The 21,793-nt window shown below is 42.8% G+C and overlaps 1 protein-coding gene across 5 annotated transcripts in view; it reads left to right on the top strand.

Moving 5' to 3' along the window:
- The window catches only part of SUSD4 (sushi domain containing 4), a 150,546-nt gene that overhangs the window by 55,759 nt on the left and 72,994 nt on the right, over nt 1–21,793 (top strand). For 4 of the 5 annotated variants that reach the window (XM_012459746.3, XM_012459744.3, XM_012459745.2 and 1 more), the window contains exon 3: nt 16,376–16,588. The exons of the other annotated variant lie outside the window; for it this stretch is intronic. In XM_012459746.3, coding sequence (XP_012315169.2) covers nt 16,376–16,588 — 213 coding nt within the window. The remainder of the gene's footprint in view (nt 1–16,375; nt 16,589–21,793) is intronic. 5 annotated transcript variants of the gene reach the window in all.

The following is a 21,793-nucleotide window of genomic DNA, read 5'->3' as shown; positions in this document are numbered from 1 at the left end:
CTCACCATCAAGTGGTCAGAACAGTCTGTGCCATTAGAGTTCATTTTTAAAAATAGCATTTTTTTCTTGATTATGAATGTTCATTGTGGAAAATTGGAAGAAACAGAAATGTGCAAGGAAAAAAATTGCCCATCAACATTCAGTCTTAAATAGCAGGTTAATATTTAGGTTTATTTCTTTTCCTTTTTTTCCATATGCATGCATCTTTTTTGCTTATTCCCTCAAAAGAGAATTATGTGATATGTACTTTCGTATTGTGTTTCTTTTGTTGTTTTTGTTGTTTAGTTAAATATGTATGGGGAATTGTCTCATAATCATTAACACTAATGATCAGCAAATCTTCAAAAACATAGTTTCAGTGGTTTCCGAGCATTTTATCATATGAATAGATTCTTAGCAATTGTTTTGGTTCAGGTGCCTCATGTACAGGTCCTCCTGAGAATCAGGATGCAATGCTTGAGAATCAGGGTGCAATGAGATTTTATTTAAGGCTTTCCAGTGGAGGCATAACAGGGAGGTCACACCCTTGCTGCAGCTCAGGGTCATAGCATCACAGCTGTGCTTATGTAAGAATCACAGCACTGGATTCAGAGGCTGGTTCTTCCACACAGAGCAGCATCCAGGTCACTAACCTCTCTGTCTGGTTAAAGGCACTGTCCCAGGGTTGTCCAGCTTAGGGAGAGAAATGGCCCTGCAGAACCATGGGACTCAGCAAGAGATAAAATGAGCAGCCTTTTCAGGCCTGCACCTGAAAGTGGCCAGGTCCAACTCATCACCAATAGGCTATCAGTGAAGTCCACCTATCAGTCCCAGGCACACCCTGGTCCTGTTCAGCCTTGGTGCTGGAGTTCTTGTGTAGACCAGATGTTAGAACAAAGAGACAGAACTCCAGTGGATTTGATGTGGAACCCTCTAAGCAGATAGGTCACATAGGAGAAACCAAATATTCCATGATTTATGAGTGATAAAATAAGGTCAGATAAGTCTCTGCTAGTCAAAGATATGTCAGGGTGTTATCCAAAAAGACTAGTCTTTGGTAGAATGCGTCTTGTCCCCAGGAATGCCTTTCATCCAGGCCTCAGGCATTCTAGAATAGCAGCCCCCAGAATTCATACCTGTTCACACCAAACTTACACACCAGGATTGATGCTTAGTGTGGAGAATGAGAGCATAAATGCCACATTCCTGTATTCTCTAAATTAAATGTAATCCGGTCGGCTTCTGAGGCACTGCTGTGCTGAGAGGGCTCAGGTTGCCCCTTAGGGCACTCACTCCTACTCACAGCAGCCCCTCCCTAGTACAGAGCACCACTTCAAGCCCAGTGCTCTGACCTGTGAGTAGAACCTAGAGAGGTCCTATTGCTCCCCTCTTATCCCTGGAGAAGCTCTCCAGGGTCTCTGTCCTCTATTCTGCTCCCCCCAGAAGAAGCTTTCTTATACCAACAAAGATAACTAATGATGAATAGGTAGACAGCAAAGTGCTGATGTAAGTGCAATACTTTTCAGCCACTCGAAGGAGGCTGATCCACGTGTAGTGGTGTGCAGATATCTCCAAGATAGTAGGGGTGTGTACTGCGCTACCTCTTTATATGTAACTATGCTACCTCTTTAATTTTACTTTGAATCCCTGTTGGTTTGTTACAGCAAGGTGTTTTTGTTTTTGTTTTTATATCTTATCCTGCTAAACTTGGAGATGGTTGATTGGAAGAGAGAGGAAAACAACAACTCTCCTGCATCGGAAGAATAGTGTTCCCCGAATTTTTAATAGTCAGAGAATGACATGTTCTCTACAAGTCTTTTTGGATGAGTTTATATAGTCATCCTTATAAGTAAATCCTTTATATTTCATCCTTGTTTAGAGGGAATTCTTTGTATTTCAGGTCTTTGTGATTTTTCTGGGAGACAACTTTTGGTAATGGTCTGAAGTACAAGTGCCGTAAGGTCAAATGCCACTCCAGCAGGGGGAAAAGTATCGTAGCCCACCTCAGGATTGTTTTCCTGCCCTCAGAATAGAAGGAAACCTGGATTAGGGATCTGGCTCCCAGGATCTAGTCCCTCTTCTCTCTCAGAGCTATGGGAGCTGGCACAGTTGTTTAAATTTTTTGATCTCAAATTTCTCAACTACAAAATAAGGGAAATTAAATTTAAGTGAATTCTCAGATTTTTATCCAGCAATAACATTCTTTAATTTCTTTATTCCTGAACAGTTTCACTTATTTATGTTTACATGTTATTTCTTAATGTGTTAGGTCATTCTCGCATTGTTATAAAGAAATCCCGAGACTGGGTAATTTATAAGGAAAGGGGTTTTATTGGCTTACAGTTCTGCAGTCTGTTTAGGAAGTGTGATGCTGGCATCTGCTGGGCTTTTGGGGAGGCCTTAGGGACTTATAATCATGGTGGAAGGTGAAGGGGGAGCAGATGTCTTGTATGGTAGGAGCAAGAACAAGAGGGCAGGGGAGGTGCCACACACTTTAAAACAACCAGGTCTCAAGAGAACTCACTATCACAAGAACAGCACCAAGGGGATGTGCTGAACCATTCAAGAGAAACCCAACCCCATGATCCAATCACCTCCCACCACGCCCCACCTCCAACACTGAGGATTGCAGTTCAACATGAGACTTGGGTCAGGATACAGATCCAAACTGTATTACATAGTTTTCAGAATATTCTTGGAAAGAACCCATTCAACTTACATAGCCCTGTAAAAAAATGTTAAAGGGAGCCGCAGTGGCTCCTGCCAGATGTCCTGGTGCTTGAGGAGGCGAGGCTATGAGTTCAATGCCAAGCTGGGCAATATGAGAACCTCTCATTCATTAAAAAAAAAAAAAAAAAATGTTGAAAACACTTTGTATTTAAAATATATTACTATTTAAATAAATTATCCCACCGTGTTCAGATAAAGGATCTGCTGTCACAAATCCCAGTAACTGATCAATAAGTAGCTGCTGTTGACCAAGGAAAGCTTAGGGGGAAAGAACAGAAATGGTGGCTACCAGAACATCTGGGAATGTTTTTTATGACAAATTTATAAAGGTGATAGAAGCGAGATTTTCCTCAAGCTAAACTTTAAAACAAACAAAGTAACAACAGCAGCAACAAAACCCAGAGCCCTAATCTTGTTAGTTGACTAAGCGTGTACTGAGGTTCACCTGTCACCAGCACTACAGATAACCCAAGTGGTGAAATAACAGTCTTCTTGCACACAGCGTCTGAAGTCAGCCAGTGCTATTTCCCATAGTATCGTCTATTTCACATAGTGTCTTGTTCTTCCTCCCCATCTCCAGTCCCCCTGCAAAAGTCCCAGTTTGCACTTGAGAGTCTGCATAGAGATTGAAAACCTCACATGCGAACTCGATGCTAACGAATGAACTATGTAGGGGAGGGAATATTCAGTATCACTTAAAAAAGAGTGTTTGAAAGTTGCTACTATTAACAGTTGGATTTTCGTAAAGCAACTGTGAGAACTAATCCTATCAAACTGTCATTGATCTCATGGGGTTGTTGTATGGATGAAATGAGATTGTGTATGTAAAATGCGTTGTAAACTGTGAAGTTGTATCCATGTGGAAAACATATTTTAGTATTGCACTAAAGCTGTTGCACACAGAAAAGAAAGGAAATTTGATTTTATATTAAAAAAACAACAACAAATAGCCATAGGCATGTTGAGATTGCCCCATGCGTTGTCTTCTGGGCTGCTTTAGTCCAAGGACTTGTGCTTTGGGAGTTTTTTTACCAATTTTTATCAAGAAGAGGCTGGCTGGATGAGGTGGCTCATGCCTGAAATCCCAGCACTTGGGGAGGCTAAGGAGGGAGTCACCTAGGAGTTAGAGACCAGCCTAGGCAACGTGGTGAGATCCTGTCTCTATAAAAATAAAATTGAAATAATTTAAAAAGCAAAGACTATAAATTATAGAATTAGAAGTGGAAGGGACTCCTGCAAAAAAAAATCCATATGCCTCATTTAGTGATAAGATACTAACACCCAGAAAGATCAAGCTATTTGTCCAGCATCACAGAGCTAGCTAGACAGGCGGTCTTCATTATACTCGATAAGAATGTGCTTTAGAAAAGAACCACATCTTTAACCATATTAATCAGTTAAAAAAAATTATCTGGTGGCTTATGCCTGTAATCCCAGCACTTTGGGAGGCCAAGGTGGGCAGATCACTTGAGCTCAGGAGTTCAAGACCAGCCTGGGCAACACGACAAAATTCTGTCTCCACCAAAAATAGAAAAAAGTATCTAGGCGTGGTGGCACACACCTATAGTCCCAGCCACCCGAGGGGATGAGGTGTGAGGATTGCTTGAGCCTAGGAGGTGGAGGCTGCAGTCAGACAAGATTGTGCCACTGCACTCCAGCCTGGGTAACAGAGTGAGACCCCATCTCAAAAAAATACTGTCCGTGCCTTGTTCAAATGTTTTGACAATTGATAATCTTAAAACTTACAAATGCAAGACTTCCCTGCCGCCATCTTCCTGTTGACAAAGTGAATCCTCACATTTTTCTGATGAGTGGTTTTCTGTGCTTGCTTGATTTTGAATAGATGAAGGTTTATTCTGTTTTCCCATGTTATAATATCACAATCTGGAATAATTTTGTGATGTTGCTGGGCATGCTTTTATAGAGCAGTTTCATGAGACTGGAGTGAAAATCACATTATGAGTTAGCATTGTTATCAGTTTTATTGGAGCTGAAACTGAGTGAAAGGATTTAGGAATAATTGGGTAATCAAAGCGAATTAAATCAAGAGAGGGGAAAATATCAGTTCTGGCATCAAATGGGGACTGCAATGACTTCCACATCTGTGGTCTTTATCCATTTTAATCAAGTCTAAATTATGCTATTAAGACTTATTTTTGTGACGTTTACTTGTTCAGAGGTAGCCGACTTTATATTCATCTTTGAATATTTCTTGAAACATTAAAACATTCTCACTGTTTCTAGGCAAGAGTTACCTAATCTGATTAGCATCCAAATATTCAGAGTTGATACTATGTTTACAATCACGGGTACAGTGTTCAGTGTAGTTTCTGGGTAATAGAATCCAGATACTAAGCCTTCAGCCCACGTAGATGAATTCTGCATCCCTCAACCCATTCCCATGTCTTCCAGAAAATAGGTTTAAGTGTGCCTTGTTGGTATAAATTTGCTATAATAAATAGTATATTGTGCTATTGGTATGGCAGAAATATGACTATAGTGACTATAGTAACTAGCCCAGTCTTGCTTTCTGGTTTTCTTTTGTTGTATTTCCCAAGGGGTACTGACTGCTTTTGCAGTGAAAAATCTATTTAGCCTAATAAATGGCAACAGTAATCAGCTTCCCCCACCACCTCTTAAATATATAACTGACAATATCACTGAAGGAATGACATAGCATCAAATTCACAAACAAGAAAATTAATTTGGGAACCCTTGATTTTCTTTGTTGAATTTTTTGTATCGTCTCTTATTGGAAAATTTGTCTTCAACCTCTTTTTTTTTTTGCTCCGAGCTCTTTCCCCATAAATCTTAGAATACTTGGTGTTCCCATTTGGTGGTTGGGTTTTGCTTTTACTTAGATTCATGGGTACCCAGGAACACACACATCCCTGTGCCCAAATCAGGGAGTTCTTTGGAACTTGATTGCACACCCCCAAAGAGACTGTTGCAGAGCTTCCCTCAGGAGCTGCTGCTGTCTCTTAGAACAAAGGCCAGAGCTGCCTGTGCATGAAAGGCTGCTGGCCCTTAGATTTCCCCTGCAAGCCTGGCTCTTGAAGAAATCACTTTAATTCTCTGGAGGTTTGTGGGTTACCATCGACTGTTTCATGGCTTAACCTTGTGGCCAAGAGAAGGACTCTATTTAGAAATATTTGTTATTGCTCCTAAGTTCAATTGTCATCGTCAAAGACACTTTATTCCAGGGAAAGTTAGGAGAAAGGATAGGCTTGAATGTTTTCTGATATTCATGTGGCTCTAGGAATTTAGGGACTTGCCTCTGTATGAAGTGATATATTTTCATTCTTCAGGGAACTGGTTGAATATTAATCACATAGCAGCTTGCATATATTTATTGTGCACTTGCTATGTGCCATGGACTGCTTTACCTGTATTTCATCTCAAATTTCATGGCAGCCCTAGATGTAGGTACTAGTCTTATGATACCCATTATGTATATAAGGAAACCTAAACACAGAGAGGTTAAGGAACTTACCCAAGGTTACACAACTAGAGTATGGCAGAATTGGAATTCAAAGTATACACTCTCACTCCAAAACCTGTGCCTATACGCACCAGCTACATTATTGAAAGTACATATGGTTTCAAATATCATGACAAGGGTGGAGTGTATTGAAAGCAGTGTTTTTCCAACCTTTTTGACTGACCCACTGAAATATAGTTTACATTGAAAACTAGCTTGTATGCAAATAAAACTAGTAAAACCACACAAAACAATACTCATTGTCACTGCGCAGAGTGCACTTGGACTATTCCTTTCTGTTCCACTTCATTTCTAAAGAGTGCCGGTCGTGACCCTTAAAATTGATTTCAGGACCTACTATAAGGTCACAATTTGCAGATCAAAAACTACTGAATGTCCTAGATGTAAGCTCACTCTTTGGAAGCCTCAGGTTCCCATTGTTTGTTGAATGAATGCCTGTCCACTCTTTTTCCCCAGTGCCCAGCACTGTTTGTTTATTGAGTGAATATATAAACAGATTATAATTTTTCTTTCTTCATCTCTATGTTTTAAAATTGTTTTCTCTCCTTCCCTTCTCTTTTTAAAAACCAAGAGCTGAAGTTTTCCCACACAGAGATTGTTCAGGCTGGAACAGAGGTCAAGAAATACTTAATAATTATCTTGTTATGGACATATGTGTTATCAATGATTTTTGGGGTGTTTTTGAGATAGGGTCTTGCTCTGTTGCCCAGGCTGGAATGCAGTGGCACAATCAGACCATAGCTCACTGTAGCCTCGAACTCCTGGGCTCAAGTGATCTTCCAACTTCAGCCTCCTAGGTAGCTAAGACTACAGGAGCACGACACCATGCCCTGATAATTTTAATTTAATTTAATTTTAGTTTTAGAGATGTGGTCTTGTTATGTTGCCGAGGCTGGTCTGAAACTCCTAGACTCAAGCAAATTGATGAATTTTTATAAAACAATCACATTTCCTCATTGATGTTAGTTGTAATTTTTACAGTGTGTCTGTATCTCCTGCTGTTTCTACTGCCTGCTGGTTCTAGGACCTTCTCTTATGCTCCTGGCCCACATGGGCGTCTTCTCCAGAGGCAGGTTAGTTTGGATGCGCTTTCCTTCTGCTCCATCTCTTTGACAGTTGAGGTATTCCCAGGCAACTCTGAGGTCTGGGTTAGTCAGTCTTACTGACATTTTCTGAAAGATGTTTGGCAGCATCTGAGCTACCTATAATTGGGACGGGGGCCCTCGGGATGTTGGAGCCTGACCTTGGCTCGGGGTGGATCTCCAGAACATGTAGAACTTCTCTAGACTTGGGCTCAGGATGAATCCTCCATCTGATGTTGGTGCAGACACACACCTGGAAGCAATGTCAGGATGGACGTGGTGGCAAGAGCATGGACCAGCCTGAAGTACAGTTGACTGCAGAGTGGCTGGAAACTTCTGGCATGCCAGACAGTTCTGTGTTTTCAGACCACAAATAGCCAGGAGCACTGTGTTTTGAAATACTGGTATTAGAGACTTGGTTTATTTGTTTAATAGGTTTTGCCTGATGTGATTTCTTTATTGTTGCCTCTCTCCTCCTCTTCTTTTCATTGCTGATGCCTTGGGATAGGTACATTATTAGCTCAAATAGTTGCTGGGCATTTGTCTTACTCTGGATAAGTCATGCTATCATTGGACATTGGTTCATAAGGCCTGTATTATTCCGTTCTCAAACTGCTATAAAGGGATACCTGAGACTGGGTAATTTATAAAGAAAAGAGGTTTAATTATGCCCATGGTTCTTCAGGCTGTACAGGCTTCTGCTTCTGGGGAGGCCTCAGGAAGCTTACAGTCATGGCAGAAGGCAAAGGGGAAGCAGGCACATCTGACATGGCTGGAGCAGGAGGAAGAGAAAGCAAATAAGAAGGTGCCACACACTTTTAAACAACTTGTGAGAACTCTATCACGAGACAGCACTAGGGGATTGGTGCTGAACTATTAGAAACCACCCCCATGTTCCCCCACCAGGCCCCACCTCCAGCACTGGGGATTGCAGTTCAACGTGAGATTTGGGTGGGGACACAGAGCCACACCGTATCAGGTCATTCTAAGAGCAAGGGATGTTGAGATAGTGGGAAATCCAAAGTGGTATAAGGCGAGGTGCGTGTTGGCAATAAGGAGATGGCTGAAAGGCGCCTCATCAACAGAGCCTCAGGAACTGACACGATTCATTTTAGTTTGTATCCTTTACTCAACACGTTCAGATGACTAAACTTTGTCTTTAAAAACAGGCAAGGTTTTTTGAAGTTTTTCTCTCATGGAACAGAAAGATTCCCTCCTCAGTATAAAGGTTTATTGATGCACAGAGATATTTTATCAGTTGGGTGGTTTACCTGTGTTGCTGGTGATGAGAAAAAGGCAGATCTCAACCTGTGGGAAGCTAGATTAGAATAATTAGCAGTAACGAGGGGAAAGCACTTACGTGGGTCAAGAAGGGACGTCTTCAAGCTCACCGCATCCTTCTCTCTTTATTTTACTGCTGAGGGCCATGCACACTCCAGTCTCTAGGACTAACTCTATTTCATGAAACCAACATCGGGCTTAGGTTGTATTCTCCCCAAGAATACCTCTCATCCCCAGGAATATGGTATAGACCATACTGTGGTCATTCGATGTTTGAGAACTGACTGCCTGGATTCTGGGATGTTTTAAGTGACAAGTCAGTATCCCAGGCCCCATCACATGGAGACTGTATGCTGGGAGGTGTGGGCTTTTGGGAAAACATGAGGATTGTATTGAATCATCAAATATTCTAGCATTGCTATTTGCTCAGCCCTGTATTAACAGATATAAGGACTCAAAAACATTTTAAACTGTTCTTTCCCCAAAGAGTTTATATAATATGAGGATCTGAGTCATTCACAAACTGAAATATGACAGGAAATATGACAGTGATGCCAGTAACAGAGAGGGTGTGTCAGCTCCAGGGGGTACTGCAGGCCAAGACCCTGCTTCTGGGCTGCTCTGACCCCAGGACCCAGGTGTTTTCCCCACTGGATGACTGCTCACCAGAACTCAGGGATCCAGAGAGAAAGAGCATCCTCTGGGATGGGGGACATTCAGCGTACGTGTCATTCGCATTTTTAAGTGGAGACAACGTTGTTGGCAGCAAGAACATTTTGGACTGCAAGTCAGAAGCCTCAGACTTTAGGCCCAGCCCCACAATTAGCCATTAGAGTGACTTTTCAGTTAGAATAGCCCATAAGATTGCTTTTCACACCTTTCATGTTTATGATTCTTTTAAAAGCCTTCTTATGTTGTTCACAGCCTCAGTGTCCTCCTCTGGGAGACAAAGGGGTCAAACTAGATGACCTCTAAAATGGCTTTAATGCCAACCATGTGAGTGATAGTGCTATTGCAGGATGGCAGATGGGCATTGGGGTTGGTCTTGATTCCAGTGAGCATTTGCAAACCTGTCTGTTTAAACTTTCACAGAGATGCTCTTTCTTACTAGCCCCAGGACCCTATCACTAAGTCAGTGCATACAAAATCAATTTTTGTGTGTATATCCTGTTTCTTCCTCCAAAGCCTCATATAGCAGTTTACAGAGAAATGGAAACCCAGCCTTAGTTCTAAATTGATTTGGCTACATTTGATACACTCTTCCTCCCTAGAATATAACTTTTCAGTTATAATAACCCAAAAGATTGCTTTTCACACCTCTTTCATTTTTATGATTCTTTTTAAAGACTTCTTATGTTGCTTATAGTAAAACTGTCTGGTAGGTTTCAGCAGGCTCAAGAGTAACCAAACCAGAAGTGTCAAGACCTCATAAAGAAACCGAGGGTTTCTTTGCATGAGAAGAGAGGGGCACTCTCGATCCCTGTTACTCATGCAGTTTTTGGTTAGGAGAAAAGAAAGACTGGATTTCAGCCTTCATCGAGAACCAGAGTCCAAATCACAACACTGCCTTTGATTTGTTCCTAAGGTCACAAATGCTGGGCAGGAAAATGGGTGCCAATGACAGTGATGCCAGTAATGGAGAGGAGAGGGTGTGTCAGCTCCAGGGGGGACTGCAGGCCAGGACCTTACTCCTGGGCTGCTCTGACCCCAGGACTGAGATGCTTTCCCCACTGGATGACTGCTCACCAGAACTCAGGGATCCAGAGAGAAAGAGCATCCTCTGGGTGGGGGGACATCAGTATATGTGTCATTTGCATTTTTAAAGTACCCCAGTATTTTTAGGAAGACTGTATGAGTCTGGGTTCTCTGAAGAAACAGAACCAGTAGAAGGACTGATAGATATCTCCTTGGAGTCTCAGGAGAGCCAGTGGTATAGTTCCAGCTTAAGTCCAAAGGCCTGAGACCCAGGAGAGCCAATGATGTAAGTTCTTTTCTGAGCTCAACTCCAAAGGCAGGAGAAGATCCATGTCCCAGCTTGAAGACAGTCAGGCAGAGAGAAGAGAATTCTCTTTCACTCAACTGTTTGTTTTATTCAGGCATTGGACAGATTGGATGAGGCCCACCCACCTTAGGGAGGGTAATCTGCTTGTCTCAGTCTACCAATTCAAATGTTCTTCTCATCCAGAAACACCCTCAAACACACCCCCAGATCAGGTATGACTGATGTCTGGGCACGCTGCGGCCCAGTCAAGCTGACACATAAAATGAACCATTAAAAAGGCTATCTCTTATATATAAGTGCTCCACTCCGAATTAAATTTAGGAAGAACTGCTAAAGAATGCCACTTCTGAGGGCTGATTATAATGGAATGTTTTCTTCTCCTCCCACTCCTCCCAAAAACAAACATATTGGAATCATTCTGTGAACTCTTTTCTCTTCTCCAAGCTGTGACTACTTAGTTCTCATGCGTGAGCAGAATATGAAGAATAGGAAGGAAATAGATTGGGACTTCGAGAATGCAGGTTTCTAGGATAAGATTATTTGAATGGGCCTACATGCAAATGATTTTCCACTCTGCTTCCCTAACACCTACACCAGCCCACTCCTTAATGGATATGTTATCCGAGGGGGCTGATCATCATCATTATGATCATCATCACTAACAGAACAGCTCTTCAGAAAAATGACCCAGGCTGGAATTGATCTGCTAGGGGATAATTTGAAAAATAGAATCTGAAGCTCTGGCAGGCCCTAGAAAATTACTGTCTTGCTCGATGGGATTAGTTGTCCAAGATGAAGAATATTTTCTTCTTGTACCATCCCATCTTCTGATGGCTCTCTTTTCACCACTTATTCTTAGTTCCCTGTTCTGTGCCAATGGCCGGAGCCCACAGCTGCCAGCATTCCTGATCCTCGGCATTGACACAGGAACGGAAACATGGTCAGAGGTTAACTGTTCTTACGTGAAAACAGAGGAAGTACATGGAATGTTCTTTAGGAAAGGAATAAGTACAGAAAGTACAGAATTAATTTCATGAGAAAATTGTGCAGCTCTCACGTTGTAATTTCACTCAAACTCTCATCATTTATTTATTAGTGCAGGAGTCATTTTTCTGATGGATTCAGGGCTGGATCTTCAGTCCTCCCTTGTCTGTCCTTCTCTGAGAGAAAACAGTTTTATGGCAAAGAGCAGGGGATATGACCAGCTGAGGGGTCTGTACCTAGCACTCAGCTTTCAGCGTGCCTTGTTTGTTAGCAGAGGGTGACTGGCCAAAAAGTGTGTTTTGGGGGAACCTAGATGTCTCAGTCAAATCCCTCTCATAGACCTACCTCTGGCCCCCATACTGGAGAAGGAGGAAGAGGGATGAAGTGTTTGGAGCTGTAGATTGAAAAAAGTTTGTAAAAAATAATTAAGGAATATAGTCTACTTAGGTTGGGAGAAGAGAGAAGATGAAAGGGTGTTAGGAAAGAGTGTGTCTATGCTATAGGAGGGCATTTCACATCTCCCTTGTCTGTGGAACTCATAAGTTCCTGGGACTATTGGTGCCATTAGTGTTGCTGTTTGGTGGGTGGAGATGGTTCCAGATGGATCCAACATGGTAGTTGGCATGAGGCTCCATCCATCCATCCATTCATCCATCCATCCATCCATCCATCCATCCATCCATCCATCCATCCATCCATCCATCCATTCATCTATCCATTTATCATCCATCCAATTTAATTCATCCATTCATCTGTCTATCCATTCATCTGTCCATTTATCTATCCATCCAATTTAGTCCATCCATTCATCCATTCATCCATCTATCCATCTACCCACCCATCCACCTGTTTATCTATTCACCCATCCATCCAGCCATTCATCTATGCATCCATCCGTCCACCCATTCATGCATCCATCTACCCATTCATCCATTTATCCATCTATTCATCTACCCATTTATCCATTTACCTAGCCAACTAGCTGGCTATTCATCTATTCATCTATCCATTTACCCATCTACCCACCCATCCTTCTATCTGTTCATCCATCCATCCATCCATCCATCCATCCATCCATCCATCCATCCCTTGCTTTATCCTTCATTAGTAACACTTGTAGAATGTCTACCATATACCACACACCATGCCAGATACTAAGAAGGTGAAGAATAAGACCTACTCTTTCCCTACAGGAGTTCATAGCCCAGTGGGGGAGATCATGGAGTAGAGCAGTGATGATGGTCAGAGTGAGGAACCTTTTGAGAGGGGTGAGCCCAGGGTGCCTTGATGAGAAGAGAGGCTTTCTATTCAGACTCTGCAGGGGAAGGAAGGCTCTCTGAAAGAGGCATGATTTCAGCTGTGTCCTGAATGATGAACACATTACTGGGAGAACTGTCACTTGGTAGAAGTTCTGGTGTGACTTCCCTCCCTGGTTCAGTGGGAGACAAATCCTTTAGTCAGGGCCTGGGCCCCCTTCCTGCCCACATTCAGGTGGGGACAACTTACCCCACCTGTCTCCCTGTCACTTGTCTTCATCCACAGCCTTTTATTTTCCAGTGTTTTTATTCCTGCTGTGTAGAGATACATTCAGTTCTCTTTCATCTTAAAACTTTAATACAACAATAATAAAATCCCTCCCTTGACCCTAGTCCATGGGCAGCCACCTCCCTATGTTCTTCTGTTCACACTAAGCATCCTGAAAGAGCAGTCCACACATACTGTGTCACCCTTCCCTCTCCAGATGTTAGCAGACAGGCTTCCTCCCCAGGGACAGTCCTTTACTGTCCCTGCAGCTGCCTGGGCAGTGGTCCCAGTGTTCTCTGTCTTCAGTTAGTGGATGCTTTCAGATCTTTGCTTAGTTGACCAATGGGTCACATTGATGTGGCTATCCATTTTTTCCTTCCTAAAACTGTTTTCTTTCCTCTGGGGACACTGGTTATGTCTTTCTTCTGGATGGTCCTAGATTTTCTATGCCCTTTGTATTAGTCCATTGTCACACTGCTATAGGGACATACCTGAGACTTGGTAACTTATAAAGGAAAGCGGTTTCATTGATTCATAGTTCCACAGGATGGGGAAGACCTCAGGAAACTTACAATCATGCAGAAAGGAAAGTAAACGTGTCCTTCTTCACATGGTGGCAGCAAGGAGAAGTGCAGAGCAAGGAGTCCCTTATAAAACCATCAGATCTCATGAGACCTCACTCACTATCACAAGAACAGCATGGAGGTAACCACCCCATGATTCAGTTACCCCCCACCTGGTTCCTCCCATGACATGTGGGGATTATGAGAACTACAGTTCAAGAAGAGATTTGGGTGGGGACACAGCCAAACCATATCATCCTTTCTGGGTGTCCCTTATTTATGTGTTCTCAGCTGCTCCTCCCTTCACACTGTGCTAGTTCCAGGAGGTCATGCCCACCTGTGCCTTGTACATGGATGCACAGCACAGGACATGCAGAGCTTCTGGCTCATGCTCCAGCTGATGGCTAGACATCTATGCCTGTCATCCCCAAGAATTCAGACTCACCACACTCCACACTGAACTCTTCCCCTTCTCCCTAGGCCAGCTCTTCATCTCATCTTGTTCTGTCAATCTGAACACATGGCACCACCATCTACCCTGACATTGATGCCAGAACTGGGAACAAGGAAGGCATCCTGGATGCCTCTCTCCTCTCTCACTCTCACACCTGGCCCTTATCCAGGCAGTACCAGGTTTTGTGACTCTGTGTTCTTAATGTCTCTGTGGCCCTCTCCATTCCACTGTCTCTGCCTTGTTTCTGACTCACCTGGAGTGCTGCAGGAGCCATAAAATTCCACAGTTCTCAAATGCCTGTCCTCAGACAAGTGCTAGACTGGCTGTTCAAAAGCAGCCCCACCACACCCCACACAGAGAGAGCCGGGCTTAATTGATCTGTCCTTTGATAAAGATGCCCAATGATCCTAAGGTGCAGCTGGTGGCCTAGGAGCCATTTCAGATTATCTTCCCACCCTTTTCCTGGTCTGTAGCCATCAGTCCTTCACATGGGCACCAGAGAGATCATTCTAAAATGCAAATCTAATCCTAATCACTTCCCTGCTCAAACCTCTCAGTCTTAATTCCCGTGCCCCTCTCTCCCACATCGAATCCAAACCCTGAGCTAACACACAGAGCTGTCACAGTCTGCCTCCATCTCTTTCCCTTCCTTTATCCCCGCAGCCCACCCCTAGCAGGCACCCTTTCCCCAGCTAGCAGAACCACTTCTTTCCTGACAGGTGCTCAGCAACTTCTCACCTTCGTGCCTTCCAGCCTGCACCCACAGCACCTTTCCTCCCTTCTGGCTGACCGATGTCTGGTCTTTGCAAGAATCGCACTCAAGGCCTTGCAGAGGTTTCCATCCTCTGTACAGCACACTCATATTGCCCTTCTGTGGCCTCCCATTGACTGATACATGTACCCGTCCCCAACATTATGAGAGCTGACACTGGGTCTATTTGACTTACATATAAGAGAGAATGACTTTCACCTGTAGGCAGCTAGAAATGTCCAGATTAGCCAGGTTTCAGGGCTCTGGACATCTGTGCTGCTAGGCTTTCTAAACTGTATAAAACCATGAATTTTATTGCTGCTAATTTTTCCACCTCAATAGCATCATGAATATATGTTTCAATACATGTACACAGCGAATGCTCCCTTATTCTTGGCCCTAGCTATGGCTCACAACACCCATGTTTGTTTATCCGCCTTCATCCCAGCTGTCTGGGCACAAAGTCTCTTAGAACTTTCCCTCACCCCAACATCCGGTCAGCTGACAAGGGGAGCCTGGACCCCATGGCTCAGTACCATCATGAATATATGTTTCAGTATTCATAATCATACTGAGGTGGAAAAACCAGCAGCAATGGAATGGGCATGAGATTGCCCTTCCTTCCAGATTTAAGGAAATGGACATTCATTGTTTAGGAACCACTTGATAATCTAGAATAGTTTCCCCCAAATTAAAAACATGCAGCCATCATTTAATGACTTTCAAATACCCCTTTGTGGGCTACAACACAGCTTGTGCTATTGGGGTATTCAATCTGAACAGGGTGGTGGCAGGAGGGCTGAGAAGGCTGGATGATATCTCTTTTGTAGAAGCATCATTGGTAAAATATCAGACCTGCTTCTACTTAGTAAGTACAAGTGTCAAATGTGGATGCTGTGCCCTCCTCCTACCTGCCTTCGAATGGCGTTTCCCTCACTGCAATTCTTTGTCACCTCTGCACAAAGTCAGCACTGTAACAGTGACTTCTGGATATCCTGCCAGTGCCATGCCTCCGGTGCTGTGTGGCTTTCAGCACAGCAACACTGGTAGAGGGGTCTAGCATCACAAGCCAGGTGGGGAGGGAAGCCAGTGAATCCTACACAAGCACATAAAAGCTGAAGTGGGGGAATTCACCTACAGCTGAGGACCTTTTGCAAGCACAGTATGTTAGAGAAAATCAGATACCTCATGAGTTTGATATCTGAGCATCACCTGGAAACCAGGTACATTTTCCAAGAGCCCCAGTGATACTTACTATCTCCTAGGTCTGGGTTGAGACTTCCCCATCACATCTTGATGGTGTCCAGCCTAACCTGGCACCAGCAGGCCGTGCTGGGAGTGGGGGCAGATGGGCACACCAATCCCCATCTACATAGAGTTATGCATATTTGTTCTTGGTACCCATTCAGTAAGGATGTGTCCAAGGCGTATAACATCATGCAGGGTCTGCCATTTATGTAGGAAGGCCCTTGGCATTGGGTGAACATATTCAGAAGCACCTTTTCCTCTCTTTGTTGATGTAGGGTTCGATGACCTTCATGTGTGTGCTGACCCTGGCATCCCTGAGAATGGCTTCAGGACCCCCAGTGGAGGAGTTTTCTTTGAAGGCTCTGTAGCCCGATTTCACTGCCAAGACGGATTCAATCTGAAGGGCTCTCCAAAGAGACTGTGTGTGAAGTATTTTAATGGAACCCTAGGCTGGATCCCAAGCGACAAGTCCATCTGTGTGCTAGAAGGTAAAGTGTTTACCTCTCCATGGAAGCTACTCACGTGGCTCAGCTTGCACGGCCACAGGGGTGCAGGGCTGAATGACAGCTCAGTACCCTGGGCTCTTCTTTCTGATGCAGGGCTGCATCTGCATGCTGACCAGAAAGCAGGAGTGTGTAATGAGGGCTGGGATAGAGGGTTAATTAATCTCTGCATTAGGAGTGATAGTCTTTTTTCTCTATCGCAATTACAATCTAATTTATCACCATTTTTGTCAATGCAAGAGAGCAACTCAGATAACATTAGGGCTATTTATTATTAGCCTACCAACTCAGCACTCATTTCCATGTTACTCAATAAAAAGTGCAGTAAATATACTGTGCAAAACTGTATTTAGTCATACAGAAGGTGTGCGTTACTCAGAGGATTAAATCAATTACTATATATCAGTTCTGTGTTAGATGTAATTCATTTAGGAAAAGAAAGAACTGTGACAAGCAGTGACAGATTGACAAGGTAGACATTTATTTCTAGCAATTATCCCTAAATGTATTGGTAGTGACAAGATATTCATTTACTTCTAGCAATTACCCCACATGTGTTGGCTGAAACAGCTTTTGTTTTGTTTTTACTTTATGTAGATACGTTCAGACTTTTAAAAAATTTAACTAATTAGAATGTCAAATTGTTGATGATATATCTCAGAAGACCAGCAGGGCTGAAGTTGGAATAGGGATGAATTAAAAATTAATTCTGGTCCCAAATTTCCATGAAGCAAAGAACTTATATTTCATTGAGTTAATTAGAAATTAGTTTCAGTCTCTTAACACCGTAACTGATTTTATTTTGGAATGAAGCTTTTATAATAATCTGGAAACTATTGTCATGATTTAGTGTATACTTCCTTTATGAAACATTTTACTTTTTTTTTTTTTGAGACAGGGTCACCCTCTGTCACCCAGGCTGGATGCGGTGGCACAATCTTGGCTCACTGTAACCTCCGCTGGGCTCAACTGATCCTCCCACCTCAGTCTCCCAAGTAGTTTGGACTATAGGCATGTGCCACCATGTCCAGCTAATTTTTGTATTTTTTATAGAGATGAGGTTTCACCATGTTGCCCAGGTTAGTTTCAAACTCCTGAGCTCATGCAATCCACCTGCCTCAGCTTCCCAAAGTGCTGTGATTACAGGCATGAGCCATGGAGCCCGGCCATGATAAGCATTTTTTAAGCGCCTATTTTGCTCCTCCTTCTCAAAATTGTAAAGGATGGATACGATGGCATCTTGCCCTTAAAGTACTTGCTATCTTTGCTTTTATTTTCAAGGTATAAGAAAAAGTCATAATAAATATGACAAAGACTTATGGTTTGTAAAAATACATTCATTTTTTTCCTCTTGCATGCAGCCTATGCAAGCTGTGGTTTCCCTGAGATTCTATTTAAAGTTTACTTGGTTCATATATATATATAGACTTCCCTGCCAAAACCTATGGCCTACGTTACCCGGTGCTGTAAAAACAGTCAAGCTCAGGAACATCAGAGAACAGAGAAAACCAAAACAGCCTTCCTAAATATTGCCCTGGGATGAAGTCCTTCTGTTAAGCTTCTTTCCATTCCTGTATGTAACTACGTATTATGTAGTAATTCCAAGAAAGGGAGTAAGAAATCACCTTCAAGTATTGTACAGGTCCGCACGTATCCTTCTTTTTTCTCTACTTATTTAATGGAATTCATGTACAATTCTTAACACTCAGCCCCAGATGTGCAGGGAGGGGCTTGTACATAGGCATGGCAGCAGGGAGTCAGCTTTTTTATTATGCAACCTAAAATAAGACCACGTGTTTCCAAAGGACAGTTCAGGTCCTTGCATTGCAGTCATGATGTGCTCCAGTCATTTTTGGAAGTTTGGAAGAGCAGACATTGCCTTTCTGAGTACAATGGTATATTTATTTTTAAATTGAATGGTAATTTTGTTGGTCTTTGAAAGATCTGTATAAAGAGATTGTTTGTGTTGCCCTGATGCTGAGAAAGTCGTGATTGTTAACACCCTAGGCTTTCTTTGTTCTATGTGGTTTATGGGGGGCTGGAGGAAGACCTAGAAGTCTATACCACTGATGTCATGTAGCAGTGAAAAAGCCAAACTTTGAGAATTTCTCTTTTCTGCTTTATAAATAGCCTGTGCTCCCTGCTCAGGATTTATGCTGGGCAAATAGTAAGGGCTGCTGAATTCATTTTTTTTCCTTGCCAGGTAATTCTTAGAAGGCTAACGAATTTTTGGAATGATGGTAGTAATAGTAACAATAATAATTTATCACATTGTTATAGGTCATTAAAGTTTAAAAGTGCTTTCAGATTCAGTATTTCATTTAACATGCACAATGATTCTACAAGATGAGTCTTATTGTTCTCATTTCCTGATTAGGAAACCGAGGCTCAGAGAGGTACTCACTTTGTTAAGGTCACACAGCTGATGAGTAAGCAGCCCAGCTGGAATTAATCCCAAGCCAGCATTTTTTTTTTTTTCCTCTACAAGGTTGATTCTAAATACATGGAGTTTAACTAATTAGAATGTCACAAAAGCCCCACTCTAATCTGTTACACAGAGCACCTTATTATAATAAATGACATCATCCAGGTTTGGAGTTGAAGGGATTCAGAGAAATCATATAATTCAAGCCCTCATTCCAATTTAGTTTTTGTTTGACCTATAGAGAAACTGAGTCTCGAATGAGGTAAGAGCCTTCCCAGAGTTAAATGACAGTTTACGGACAGACCTGTTGCAGCCCCAGAACTTGTCACTGTTACTTGGATTCCTTTCACTCCATGGGTCAGTCCTGTCTGAGATGCAGATTTTTTAAAAACTAAGTTCCTATGCATTAAAATGCTTTATGACAGTAAAGTGCGCTACAGAAGCAAGGTGGTACTAGGCAACTGTTCTCTTGGGCACGCACAGATCCTTAATTCCCACCTCATTCTGCCATGTGTACAGCCATTCCCCCTTTTCACATTGCCCCCTTATTCCAATTCAAATTGTTTATTCCAAGTGAACTCAATTTATAGAGGTCTGGATGTACAGAACTGAATAAATTCACTTTACGGCCCCCAAAGTCTCCAACCTGAGAGATGTCTGTGCTTCTTCAACCTGCTTCTGCAAGACTGGAGCCTGCATGACCCCAAGCATGGGTGAAAATGTCTATGGCCCAGGGAACAGAGGAGGTGACCCATATGGTGGAGAGGAGACCCTAGAATTGGCAAAGGACTGAAAATACACCCTGTGGGCACAGGGCTGCTGACCTAGTAAGTACAGTGACAAAAGGCCAGGGTGCTGGCCACCGTCTGGGCTGCTTCCTTTCCAAAACCAACTCAGTTATGTCTACTTGGGAATACTTTTCCGGAGTAAATACACCCCTTTCCTACATTTCATAAGAAAAGACAGAGGTGAAGCAAGATCTACTTTACTTGAAATTACTTTACAAACACTTACTCAACACATACGTCATCAGGACATAAAAGATGCTGAATCCTTGCTGAAGCCCTTGCTGCAAGGAGTAGCAGTCAGACTTTGTGTGGTGATGAACTCTGGTTTGCATACCATAAAGAATGAGCAATTAAAAACTAAACATCTTAAAGAGACTAAAATGAAATCAGTTTAGGATTCGTTTATATTATGAACAACTATTCTATGAGAGAAAGGAGAGAAGAATCAACCTATTTCTTGCCAATATCTGTTAATTGTGATCATTGATGAAAATATTTCCTTACTTAACCATCTTTTGGGCTACAGAATTCATCTCAGCCCTTGTGGCATTGGCTATACTAGCTAGATAGGAGTTTTTCTTTTTGTTTCTTAAATAGAGAACCAAGTAACTAATTGCACACAGCTCCTGGTTTGGGTGAGAGTCTTACGTAGGCTATGAGATAACGTTCTACAGGACCCAGATTCCTCCTCCCTTAGATTCTGTTTCTGGGAAGGGTGATGTATTAGTCCATTTTTACACTGCTATAAAGATACTACCTGAGACTGGATAATTAATCAAGAAAAGAGGTTTAATTGACTCACAGTTCGTGGCTGGAAGGCCTCAGTAAACTTACAATCATGGCAGGAGGCGAAGGAGAAGCAAAGTACGTCTTACGTGGTGGCAGGAGAGAGAGAGCACACAGGGGAAACTGGTGCTTTCAAAACCATCAGATCTCATGAGAACTCCTCACTATCATGAGAAAAGCATGGGGGAAATTGCTCCCTTAATCCAATCACCTCCACCAGATCCCTCCCTCAACATATGGGGATTACAATTCTAGGTGAAATTTGGGTGGGGACACAGGGGCCAAATCATATCAGGTGGTTATGATGGCTCAAATCCCCGTAGCAGGAGCTTCAATACCTGGGTAGATTCAAGATGTTCCTTGAGCACCTTTGAGTATAGACAACATGTTCCTTGTGCAGAAAGACAGCTCTTTCTTTTCTTCTTTAAGTTTCCTCTTGGTGGGGGTGGTGTGCTTTCGGAAACTAATCTGGAGCCTGCTGCAGACTTAAATTTCTATGAAATGAGTTTTTAATGTCGGAGGGCTTTTTAACAGAGCTTTTCTCTGTGAGGTGAAAGAAGACCCTTTCTCTTTTTTCCTAACCATCTTCCTTGAGCAGCTCTGAGAATAGTCACTGGTTTCATTGGTCACGTGGTTTACAGCGAACTTCAGATAAATCCATATTAAGTGGATAAAGTACTTTCATGAAGCTGGAATCTATAGGTCTGTCAGACAGCTTGTTTAAGTGAGAATCTTAAGCGGGTTCCCAGAACACCTTAAAGCCACTTCAGGGCTCTTCTTAATTCCAGCATAATGTCCTTAGGAGAATTTATGGGGCCTCCACAGAGTGGCGCTTGCTTTAAAATGAACTGCCTGAGCAGAAGACTTTTTCAGGAAATTCTTCCTCTGTAGTTGGCCGCTCAATTCCCTTTAGTGGGAGAGGAGCAGAGGGATCAAACAGAAGGATTGCTGAAACCACACCTTCAAAAGCTACTTCTGGGCCAGGCACAGTGGCTCACACCTGTAATCCAGCTCTTCGAGAGGCCGAGGTGAGCAGATCACGGGAGGCCAGGAGTTTGAGACCAGCCTGTCCAACGGGGCAAAACCTCCGCTTTACTAAAAATACAAAAATTAGCGAGGTATGGTGGCTCATGCTGGTGATCCCAGCTACTCTGTGAGGCTGAGGCATGAGAACTGCTTGAACCCAGGAGA

Source organism: Aotus nancymaae, unplaced genomic scaffold, assembly GCF_030222135.1.
Source record: "Aotus nancymaae isolate 86718 unplaced genomic scaffold, 86718_ANA_hifiasm-v0.15.2.pri h1tg000032l_0, whole genome shotgun sequence".
NCBI lineage: Eukaryota > Metazoa > Chordata > Mammalia > Primates > Aotidae > Aotus > Aotus nancymaae.
This window is presented reverse-complemented; position numbering and strand designations above follow the sequence as displayed.